The sequence below is a fragment of the Dreissena polymorpha genome, chromosome 3 (genome assembly GCF_020536995.1).
Source record: "Dreissena polymorpha isolate Duluth1 chromosome 3, UMN_Dpol_1.0, whole genome shotgun sequence".
NCBI lineage: Eukaryota > Metazoa > Mollusca > Bivalvia > Myida > Dreissenidae > Dreissena > Dreissena polymorpha.
Window position 1 is genome coordinate 24,834,406 of NC_068357.1, and position 12,962 is coordinate 24,847,367.

General features: G+C 35.7%; 1 protein-coding gene across 1 annotated transcript in view; it reads right to left on the reverse strand.

The window, feature by feature from the left end:
* LOC127873332 (inositol-tetrakisphosphate 1-kinase-like) overlaps positions 1 to 12,962 on the reverse strand; it is a 54,941-nt gene that overhangs the window by 15,830 nt on the left and 26,149 nt on the right. The window contains exons 3-5 of the mRNA XM_052417175.1: positions 11,304 to 11,429; positions 10,357 to 10,474; positions 9,941 to 10,039 (exon numbers count right to left, since the gene is read on the reverse strand). Coding sequence (XP_052273135.1) covers positions 9,941 to 10,039; positions 10,357 to 10,474; positions 11,304 to 11,429 — 343 coding nt within the window. The remainder of the gene's footprint in view (positions 1 to 9,940; positions 10,040 to 10,356; positions 10,475 to 11,303; positions 11,430 to 12,962) is intronic.

Genomic DNA, 12,962 nt, shown 5'->3' on the forward strand with positions numbered 1-12,962 from the left:
GAAGTGAAAAACTTATTGCGTAAAAACATTATCTGAGGCACTGATTACTATTTGTCTGAAGAGACTAAATGAACACCTGCTATCATATCAGTTAACTTAATACATGTATCTATCAGTAAGTGGAACTAAATATTTAACAGTAAGTGGGGCTTTAATTGCAGGTCTTTAAACTACGTCTATACTACAATGCTTCAATCATGAAATTGAGAAAAGGTTGTTTGTGGAAGCCAAAATATAACAAAAATATTTCAGGGTTTATACAGAAGTGCCAAGAAAATCAACCTGGAGTAAAGCTTGCTGTCAACAAAAAATGATTGCTGGCCATGGAAATTAAAAAACATAATCTGTGCCTGTAGTCTTCATGAAGAAACTTTATAAAAAAAGTGTGTAAGTGGATTTCCTGAAATACATGTACCTTATGCAGCTTTCGAAATAAATAAATAGTGATTTTACTTAGATCTGAGACTGACTGAGACACAATGAGTCCACTCTTGCCAGAAAGTGTTATGCCTGATAAGCCTGTATGGACTGCACAGGCTAATCTGGGGACAACACCAGAGCTCCAGATAAGGGTCGTATTTTCGTAATTACGAATTATTTTCAAGTCCGTTACGTATTTATTTTAAAATCTTGTCGTACCATTAAGAATTACAAAATCAAGTTACGAATATTATTTTTACATCGGTTCGTAATGATTTTTATTGAGTTCTTTTCGAGTATTAAAGATCTTTGCGATGCTTATATAGAATGGTTATCGGGTTTGTTTAACAAAGCGCATTTTTTCCAATAAAAGCGGCGTATACAGTCTATCTGTCAAAAAACAATGGCGGCGCCCAGAGAGCGTCCTAAAAACTGCAAAGCGTCCAAAAACACGCTTTTAACATATTGTACGCAAAGTGAGCCGAAGTTAAATGTTTAGAAAGACATTATAGAAATGATCTCATACGATGTTGTATGTTCAGTTTCCGACACAGTCGGAAAAGCTAAACAAAAACGCGACACGACGGGTCCAAATTTAAACACACAAAAAAACATTGAACGAGTTGAAGGGACAAGTCCCGTGGCTAATCGTTGAAAAGATTGAAGGGGAGACCCGTTTTAATTGTGAAATATGTAAAAAATTCATCTAAGGCATGCAATCTAAGCACAGTTTGGGCATATGAAGGTATTTGAAAAATAAAATTGTATAATACTAAAATTACACTGCTGAACTCGTATAAATAAAGTTGCTAGTATGTTTATTTTGATTCTTTTGCATGAAAAGAACCATTATTATTTATTTTTAGGTCATTTATAAAAAATAAGAATTATTTTCCAAAACTTAGTAGTAACGTTAAGAATAAAATTTCAGAGTTAAGAATTCTTTTTGAAAATCTGGTAGTATAATTTAAGAATTTCACAAAACCTTATCTGGAGCTCTGAACACTTTACAAACATGCATTAAGTCTGGTTTTCTCATGTGACTCATATTGTGTTTTAGAAAATAATTGCTGATTCCTCAGATTATGGATTATACTCATGGTATCCATGGTCACAAAGTTGTTTCCACTATTTCTAACTCATAGGTTGCTATTGTGATTTATTCATTTACTGTCTAATGATATTTGGGACTATATATTAATGTCATCAAGATCAGAAAATAGACACACATGTATCTTGTTCTATGCTTTCCTGTGGCTTACATCAAAATGTCAGTAATTTGAATGGGTAATGCACAGTTTCAAACAGAAAACGTAAACAGAGAAAAGTATAGATAATTTGGTTGTTTTATCACATGTGAAAAAAATAATTTCTCGAATAACTCACAAATGAAATGGAAAATCTACCCAAACCAACAAATTTATTACAAAAAGCAAAAACCCTTAAAAGTAATTAAGACCTATATTAAGTTTCAGCCACGTCAATCAAAAACGGGTCTTACATCTCATTATTCCCTCTCCACTAGAGTCACGAAAGGTTTCTCATTAAAGGACAGCTTAGCTCCTGGCGGTACTAAAAGAATGCGTAGGCTTTTCTGGAGCTAAGCTTGCCCCATATATCATAAGACCCATTTTCACATGACTCACACTTAAAATCCTTGCTATTGACATACAGGCCCTGTACAGATATTGGCACTTACATGTGGTTTCTTCATAATGAACAAGTTTATGTTTGTTGGAATAGAAGCATACTGTTGATTAGTGTAATGTAGTTGTTCAAGAGTTAGAAATATAATACTCTTGTGAGCTACAAGTGCAGATAACTTATACAGTTACACTACAAAACACAGAGGTTAGTGCTCACCCCTTTCTACTGTACCCATTTCATGGACAAGGTTGATAACCTACTGGTATCTACCACAGAACAGTTTCTGTTTACAAATACACACACAACTTACATGTACAAGGCAGAGCATTATATCATTGCAAAATCAGCAGGTAACATTTCAACATAAGGTTCATGGCATTAATTTTGCGAAATTTCAATGAACATTCAAACTTGCATAGCTTGATCTGTGCCTGTATGAATTTCATGTTCACTTGTGATTGACTGTTCAGAGCCAGGTTTGTTGAGTCATCCCATTACATGTGCGTCTTGATTTGTTGAGAATGTGTTTATAGGTTTTGAAATTACCCTAACACCAGTGAGAAAGGCTGAAACAGCTATAACAGATTTATACATGATTTAATCAGAGCTAATAAATAACTCTTAACTAGGTTTTTATAACAGATCTACTTGCCCTATTGCAGGTTAATGGACAACTAACATTCAGTGCAAAAAGGCCTCAGTAAAATAATAAGATTTCTCCTAAATCATTCAAGCTCTTCATACAGGCTCTTCATATTCATTAGCTCTTCATGTTGGAGATTAAATATGAAATGATAATCTATGTATGTAATTCATTTGTAATCAGGATTTGCAGACAGATTAATTATTCTTTTAGAGAATTGAGTATCCTGCACTACTTTGTTTGTCTGGAGTGATTGTGCCATTGTCAACAATATTAACGCGTTTGAACGGTTAGAAAAATGTCAGATCAGTGTGGGGACTTCATATTACAGACGCATGGTTGCACTTTACTGAACAAAAACTTATTTGTTTAAAAAGATCATGATACTTATAGAAAACTCTTAAGAATGACCGGCTCTCCACTTAATCCCATTAAAAATGGTGAAATATCTAAAAAGACATCATTAAAAATGTTAACTGGTTCAAGCTTTATTCTCCCAACACAGATCTTTAAAAGTCACGTGGTATAGGCACCGTGAACATGTTCCTCCCAGTTTTTTGAGTGGATAAATCCTTCCATATACAACATGTTCCCCCAGTGTTACGAGTGGATCAATCCTTACATCTACAACATGTTATTCCCAGTTTTATGAGTGGATCAATACTTACATCTACAACATGTTCCTCCCAGTTTTACCAGTGGATCAATCCTTACAATTACAACATGTTCCCCCAGTGTTATGAGTGGATAAATCCTTACATCTACAACATGTTCCCCCAGTGTTATGAGTGGATCAATCCTTAAATCTACATGTTATTCCCAGTTTTATGAGTGGATCAATCCTTACATCTACAACATGTTCTTCCCAGTTTTATGAGTGGATCAATCCTTACATCTACAACATGTTATTCCCAGTTTTATGAGTGGATCAATCCTTACATCTACAACATGTTCCTCCCAGTTTTATGAGTGAATCAATCCTTACAGCTACAACATGTTCCCCCAGTGTTGTGAGTGGATAAATCCTTACATCTACAACATGTTCCCCCAGTGTTATGAGTGGACCAATCCTTAAATCTACAACATGTTATTCCCAGTTTTATGAGTGGATCAATCCCTACATCTACAACATGTTATTCCCAGTTTTATGAGTGGATCAATCCTTACATCTACAACATGTTAGTCCCAGTTTTATGAGTGGATCAACCCTTAAATCTACAACATGTTATTCCTAGTTTTATGAGTGGATCAATCCTTACATCTACAACATGTTATTCCCAGTGTAATGAGTGGATCAATCCTTACATCTACAACATGTTCCTCCCAGTTTTATGAGTGGATAAATCCTTACATCTACAACATGTTCCTCCCAGTTTTATGAGTGGATCAATCCTTACATCTACAACATGTTATTCCCAGTGTTATGAGTGGATCAATCCTTACATCTACATGTTCCTCCCAGTTTTATGAGTGGATCAATCCTTACATCTACAACATGTTCCTCCCAGTTTTATGAGTGGATCAATCCTTACATCTACAACATGTTCCTCCCAGTGTTATGAGTGGATCAATCCTTACATCTACAACATGTTATTCCCAGTTTTATGAGTGGATCAATCCTTACATCTACAACATGTTCCTCCCAGTTTTATGAGTGGATCAATCCTTACATCTACAACATATTATTCCCAGTGTTATGAGTGGATCAATCCTTACATCTACATGTTCCTCCCAGTTTTATGAGTGGATCAATCCTTACATCTACAACATGTTCCTCCCAGTTTTATGAGTGGATCCATCCTTACATCTACAACATGTTCCTCCCAGTGTTATGAGTGGACCAATCCTTACATCTACAACATGTTATTCCTAGTTTTATGAGTGGATCAATCCTTACATCTACAACATCTTATTCCCAGTTTTATGAGTGGATCAATCCTTACATCTACAACATGTTCCTCCCAGTTTTATGAGTGGATCACTCCTTACATCTACAATATGTTATTCCCAGTTTTATGGGCGGATCAATCCTTACATCTACAACATGTTATTCCCAGTTTTATGAGTGGATCAATCCTTACATCTACAACATGTAATTCCCAGTGTAATGAGTGGATCAATCCTTACATCTACATGTTCCTCCCAGTTTTATGAGTGGATCAATCCTTACATCTACAACATGTTCCTCCCAGTTTTATGAGTGGATCAATCCTTACATCTACAACACGTTCCTCCCAGTTTTATGAGTGGATCAATCCTTACATCTACAACATGTTATTCCCAGTGTTATGAGTGGATCAATCCTTACATCTACATGTTCCTCCCAGTGTTATGAGTGGATCAATCCTTACATCTACAACATGTTCCTCTCAGTTTTATGAGTGGATCAATCCTAACATCTACAACATGTTCCTCCCAGTAATATGAGTGGATCAATCCTTACATCTACAACATGTTCTTCCCAGTTTTATGAGTGGATCAATCCTTACATCTACAACATGTTATTTCCAGTGTTATGAGTGGATCAATCCTTACATCTACATGTTCCTCCCAGTTTTATGAGTGGATCAATCCTTACATCTACAACATGTTCCTCCCAGTTTTATGAGTGGATCAATCCTTACATCTACAACATGTTCCTCCCAGTGTTATGGGTGGATCAATCCTTACATCTACAACATGTTCCTCCCAGTTTTATGGGTGGATAAATACTTACATCTACAACATGTGATTCCCAGTTTTATGAGTGGATCAATCCTTACATCTACAACATGTTCCTCCCAGTTTTATGAGTGGATCAATCCTTAAATCTACAACATGTTATTCCCAGTTTTATGAGTGGATCAATCCTTACATCTACAACATGTTCCTCCCAGTTTTATGGGTGGATCAATCCTTACATCTACAACATGTTCCCCCAGTGTTATGAGTGGATAAATCCTTACATCTACAACATGTTCCTCCCAGTTTTATGAGTGGATCTCACATCTACAACATGTTCCTCCCAGTTTTATGAGTGGATCAATCCTTACATCTACAACATGTTCCTCCAGTGTTATGAGTGGATAAATCCTTACATCTACAACATGTTCCTCCCAGTTTTATGAGTGGATCTCACATCTACAACATGTTATTCCCAGTTTTATGAGTGGATCAATCCTTACATCTACAACATGTTCCTTCCAGTTTTATGGGTGGATAAATCCTTACATCTACAACATGTTCCTCCCAGTGTTATGAGTGGATCAATCCTTACATCTACAACATGTTCCTCCCAGTTTTATGAGTGGATCAATCCTTACATCTACATGTTCCTCCCAGTTTTATGAGTGGATCAATCCTTACATCTACAACATGTTCCTCCCAGTTTTATGAGTGGATCAATCCTTACATCTACATGTTCCTCCCAGTTTTATGGGTGGATCAATCCTTACATCTACAACATGATGGATTTGAGCCTTGCTCTGAGAAAACTAGGCTTAAAGGGACCGTCAACCACGAATGACGAAAAAAGAAAAGTAAAAAAAAACGTATTTGTTACAATTATTAGTTTAAATTGATTAAATTATCACAACTGGTATATTACATAACTTGAAAAAAGTTCATATTTTTAGTATATTCGGTAATAAAATTTTGCGATGTGAACTCGAAAGTACATTGCGAAAATAGGTGACATAACTATATACACACTTATAAATAACGCAAGTAGATTGATCATTTTATATATATAATATATACAATTCACTACGCATGCACAATTTGCATTCCTGGGTTAACCATGAACAATGATGAGCAATCAACTAACATTATTTATAGTTAACTGGTAGTTACCTGGTAGACATACCCAGTAAAATGTATTACTGAGCATAATGAAAATATGAAAACTTAACAACTTTTTTCAAGTAATGTAATAAACCATTCGTGATATTTTAATCAATATAAAATAATAATCGTAAAAAAAATACGGTATTTTACAACTTTTCTTTTCTTCGTCGTCATGGTTGACGGTCCCTTTAATTTACATGCATACAGTGCCCTTCCAGATATTCATACACAGTCTGGATAGGCTAATTGGGGACAACACTTTCCATTTGTATGGCTTTGTACGTGTAAAGGAAGTCTCTTCTTAGCAAAAATCCAGTTTAGGCGGAAAGTAAGGCCCCTGTGTGCACAGTCTGCACAGTCTAATCTACGAGAACACTTAACACACATGTATTAAGTAAGGTCTCTGTGCGCACAGTCTGCACAGTCTAATCTACGAGAACACTTAACACACATGTATTAAGTAAGGTCTCTGTGTGCACAGTCTGCACAGGCTAATCTACGAGAACACTTAACACACATGTATTAAGTAAGGTCTCTGTGTGCACAGTCTGCACAGGTTAATCTACGAGAACACTTAACACACATGTATTAAGCCTTGTTTTCCCACAGCGCCACTCTTTTACATTATTTTGAGACTTAAGATCAGGTATAATCTTAGAGGTAAAACACAATTCCATTTTATGACATGTTTGTGCTTAAAGAGATCCCTCCTTGACAAAAATCCAGTTTAAGCAGAAAGTGTTGTCCCTGGTCAGCCTGCGTAGACTGCACATACAAAGGAACTACACTTAAAGCACAGTTTTTCCCAGAGCAAGGACTTTTTGGAAAATGTCCCATTCGAGCACGTAAACTGTTGTAGTTGACAAAGAACAATTTTGAAACATAAGTACATTTTATTTTTTTATAGCATAGGCTTCAAACTTAGTATTTTTTAAAACAAAATCCTGTTTTTTTTGTTTTACCTGGTACATAAGCAACCAACTTGTACCAATGTGAACAAACAAGAAACGCTTCATTACATGTCTGTTTTTTTTTTAATGTTCTCAGCTACAGGACATTTGTTTCCATTCATCATTTTAACAGAAGCATTTTTTTTTCTGACAATCAGTTAAATGGCAAACAGTTTTCGGGTATTGGACGTCTGCTTTTACTAAAAAAAAAAACTCTAACATTTTACTTTAAGCTAGGCCTTTTTGAAGACAGTTCAATAAAGTTGTTTTATGTCAAAAACTTCACCTAAAAAGAGAGTGTGGAGCCAAATCCAAACAAGGCAAATTTTTACAGGACAGTAGGTCCTATAAAATGGGCTAAAATACAGGACCTCCTCTTTTTTTACAGGACCTTCCGGCTACAGAATATAATAGTAAAATAAATTGGTTTAATTGCTGATATACATGTTTATGAAATAAAATGATAAATGATTAAAAAGCTATTAATATTAAAGGGATCTTTTCACGCTTTGGTAAATTGACAAAATTGAAAAAAGTTGTTTCAGATTCGTAAGTTTTCGTTTTAGTTATGATATTTGTGAGGAAACAGTAATACTGAACATTAACCATGCTCTAATATAGCCATTATATGCATCTTTTGACGATTTTAAAACCTAAAAATTATAAAGCGTTGCAACGCGAAACGATTGAATAATTTGGAGAGTTCTGTTTTTGTCGTTAAATTTTGTGAAACTACGAAGATTGCTTATATAAGGTATAAAATACGACACGGATGTGTACTAGGCGGAATAGCTCAGTAGGCTAAAGCGTTTTTACTTCAGGACTCTGGCAGGACTCCAGGGGTCACTGGTTCGAAACCTGCTCCGGGCAATGTTCTTTTCCTTTTTTTAATTTTTTTCTTGATTTTTTACTGGAGCTTTTACGATCCAATGTTTACATTTATCAATATAAAGCATTTAATGAATAAGTTAAAAAAAATGCCAAAATCTGTGAAAAGGCCCCTTTAAGGTCACATATTTGTATCCGACATGAAGTCATAATACACGCCATACATGTTACATATTAGTTTAGTTAAAACATTTTTTTTTTTAATGTTAAAGGCATGTTAACAGTAAATATAAACGGGAATCGCTCCTTCGTAATATCTTAAGAACATTTTCCAAAACAAAAGTAGCTGATACTTGTTTACCTAAGCTACACTTAGCGCGCATGTCAGATAATTATGAGTCAATACGGCCTAAACCGACAACGGCCTCGATAAATGACAACCAGCCTTTCTCGTGCATGGACATTGACAGCCAAGATAATAACAGTTCCAATATCAATGATCATAATTATACATTACTATTACAACCACACAAATTGATATCAGTATCATTTAAATTTTAATAATCAGATTTATGATCATCTTGTTAAGCGACTAGGCCGTCATGGATTTGGACTGTCCTGACCCGCATTCGTAAGATGCACAAAAATGGACCAATCAGGTGCGCACGGAAAATTCCGTCATTGGTACGGAAAAGCACTTGTATAAGGATGCTATCGCTATTTTTGTACCTCAGAAAACTTTCAGAGCCCCAAACAAACCTATACAAACCAACGAATTTGCTCTCTTTTATTTACCGGACAATCTGTCCTGTAAATTTGACCGACAGGTAGGACCTTACACATTTTACAGGCCATGTATGTCGGTCCAGCCATGTTTGGTTGAGACTGGTTGTGGGATATTTGCTTACAAGCTTGAATAAATAACATCATAATAATATACTTGTGTTTAAGACAAACTGATTTCACCTATTGTACGTTTGCTTTCATACATGAACACAGATAACATTATTATAGACTTGTGCTCAAGGCAAAGTCAGCTCACCTACAGGGTATTGGTCCTTGGTTACCAAACATGAACACATATAACATTGTTATAGACTTGTGTTCAAGGCAAAGTCAGCTCACCTACAGGGTATTGGTCCTTGGTTACCAAACATGAACACATATAAACATTGTTAAAGACTTGTGTTCAAGGCAAAGTCAGCTCACCTACAGGGTATTGGTCCTTGGTTACCAAACATGAACACATATAAACATTGTTAAAGACTTGTGTTCAAGGCAAAGTCAGCTCACCTACAGGGTATTGGTCCTTGGTTACCAAACATGAACACATATAAACATTGTTAAAGACTTGTGTTCAAGGCAAAGTCAGCTCACCTACAGGGTATTGGTCCTTGGTTACCAAACATGAACACATATAAACATTGTTAAAGACTTGTGTTCAAAGCAAAGTCAGCTCACCTACAGGGTATTGGTCCTTGGTTACCAAACATGAACACATATAACATTGTTATAGACTTGTGCTCAAGGCAAAGTAAGCTCACCTACAGGGTATTGGTCCTTGGTTACCAAACATGAACACATATAACATTGTTATAGACTTGTGTTCAAGGCAAAGTCAGCTCACCTATAGGGTATTGGACATCGGCTTCCATGAGTTTTTTCCGGTTCTCATCCACATCCATGCTAGTGAGGTCAACAAATGTAGGTATAAACACATGGGACCCTGAAAAGAAGATTGCTAGAAGGTTTAAAAATTAATTAATTTCATTAGTTTTCATTAAAAGAAACAATGCAATTCTGACAAACATGTTTCATAGAATAATGGTTAATGAATCAACAAACATGCTCAATTTTTGATTACTTATTTGCACATACAATATAATACTTCTTAAAAATATACAAAATCATAACCTGCTGAAAATAATTTCAGAATAAACATGCAGTGACAGAATAACAAGTATAATGTGAACAAGGCATATATTACTTCAGGAGATGCTTGTATTGTTTCCAAGCCTTAGAAAGTGTCCAGTGCATGCTTACCAGAGTTCATGTTATTGCAGTCAAGCACCAGGTTGTATTGCTCGTTACGGTCTAGGAGTTTCCGTATACCATCCAGGGGGTCCACTATTATACACTCGGGATGATTGTTGATGTAGTTCTTGAAAATGAAGGAGTCACATTGATACAGGATGCATGTCATAAACAATAATTGCAACGTAAGTATGACATGCATTAGGCTTTGGACATAAAAAACAAATGTTTCTCAATATAGGCTAGGGGGGTTTCAACAATTTTGACAATCAATTTTGCACTGTCTTTTCATATACAAAAATATTTAGTTTGAATGCCTAAAGTTTACACCATAAATGCTATTGCCTGAGTTGTTTATTATATAAGCACCTGAAATAAACTTCTAATTCATTTCCGTTTGTAAAACATGTAGCAAAATCATAACCATTAATATTTATGCAATAATCACATTCCCTAAAAGTTATATAGCCATTGCCAATAATTTTAACAGCTAGTGATCAATACTGAACAATCCAAATATTTATGTTTAGCTATAACCCTAACGCCTAGTTTCAGACAATTAAAACATCAACAAACACAACACAAGCTTCTCAAACTGTCAAATAATTGTGTCTTGTTCTGAAAAAACTAGGCATAATGCATGTGCGTAAAGTGCTGTCCCAGATTAGCCTGTGCAGTTCGCACAGGCTAATCAGGGACGACACTTTCCGCTTAATCTAGTTTTCCAGTAAAAAGGGACTTCCTTTTAACGAAAAAGACCATTAAAGCGGAAAGTGTCGTTCCTGATTAGCCTGTGCGGACTGCACAGGCTAATCTGGGAGGACACTTTACGCACATGCATTAAGCCCAGTTTTCTCAGAACACGACTCAATTGAATACGAGCGATCCTAAAAGGTACCTGACTGAGACCTGAGCATGCTCCACCAATGGAGTCACGGTCAACAACGCTGTAATACCTCGATATGAGTTATGATCTTCTGCTCAGCGCCGTGTCCTTGTTGGGCCTTCACAAGAATGTCTGTGAACTTGTGCAGAATCATGTCAAATGGTCCCTGATCCTCAAGCTCCTTCTCAAGGTCAATCTGAAAAAAGATCAAGATAAATCTGAAAATATGCCAATGTCAGTTGGTAAATAGATCAAGGTTAATTGGTTAATTTGTCAAGATCTATCTGAAAAAAGGTCAAGATCAATTGGTAAATAGGTCAAGATCAATCATCGGAAAATTGTTCAAGATATTGGAAAATATGTCAAGATCAATTAAAACAAGAGGGCCAAGATGGCCCTAGTGCGCTCACCTATTTTAACAAGGCCTTGTTCATTGCTTAGATTTTGTCCCCACATTACCAAACGTCAAACTTGACCTAGATACATATCATTAGGACAAACATTTTGACAGAGTTACATGAAGTTTGGGCATGAAATGTGACTTCTACAGTGTTTACAAGGTTTTTCTTTTTTTTGACCTTATGACCTAGTTTTTGACCCAGCATGACCTAGTTTCCAAATCGATCGAGGTATCATTGGGACAAATCTTCTGACCAAGTTTCATGAAGATCGGACAAGAAATGTGGCCTCTAGAGTGTTTACAAGGTTTCTCTATAGCCAAATAAGGAAAACTGCCCAGCCCACTGGTGGCCATGTTTTTCAACGGACCGGAACTACTTTTGAACTCAACTAACATATCATTAAGACAATCATTTTGACAAAGTTACATAGAGATTGGGCATGAAATGTGACTTCTCAGTGTTTACAAGGTTTTTCTTGTTTTTGACCTAGTGGCCTAGTTTTTGACCAAGCATGACCCAGTTTCAAACTCGATCGAGGTATCATTGGGATAAATCTTCTGACCAAGTTTCATGAAGATTGGACAAGAAATGTGGCCTCTAGAGTGTTTACAAACCAAATGTGGACGACAGACGGACAGAGGGACGCATGGACGGACGGAAGACGGACAAAGACCGATCCCAAAATCTCACCTGAGCTATCAGGTGAGCTAAAAATAGGTCAAAGTCAATTGGAAAATAGGTCAACGAGTAACTTCTTGGAAAATTAGGTATTAGGATTAGGGGGGAGGATAATTTTTTCAAAGGATATTTTCCCCAGTACAAAATGTAAACTAGTAAATCAGTTATATAGACTCAACATAATCATATACAAAACTGATCACAAATTGATTTTTTAAATGAGTGAGCCACATACTAGCACAAGAACTTTTTTTCATAAGATAAATGTACCACATCACTTGATACGCAAAATAACTTAAACTAATAATAAATTCACTAATGTCAACTTCACCTCTACAGTAAGTTTCTTGAAATTAATTGCATTACAGTCATTTTCTTCAGATTTATGTTAAATTGTATATAGCATAAACATGTACAATACAAACTTGGCAACAGGATGTTTTTGTACACACCACATTCAAAAGCATGCAGCTAAGAATGCAAGTGAAATTGTTCTGAAAAAAAAACACACACAGAAATTTGCAAAAATGATTTGATGGTTTAAATGCTAAAATGATCTTAAATAATGTGTAACAAGACGATATTATAAAAAAAAAATCATTTTAAAAGCAGGCTGGGAAGATTTGGTTTACAAAGCAACCTTTTCAAAT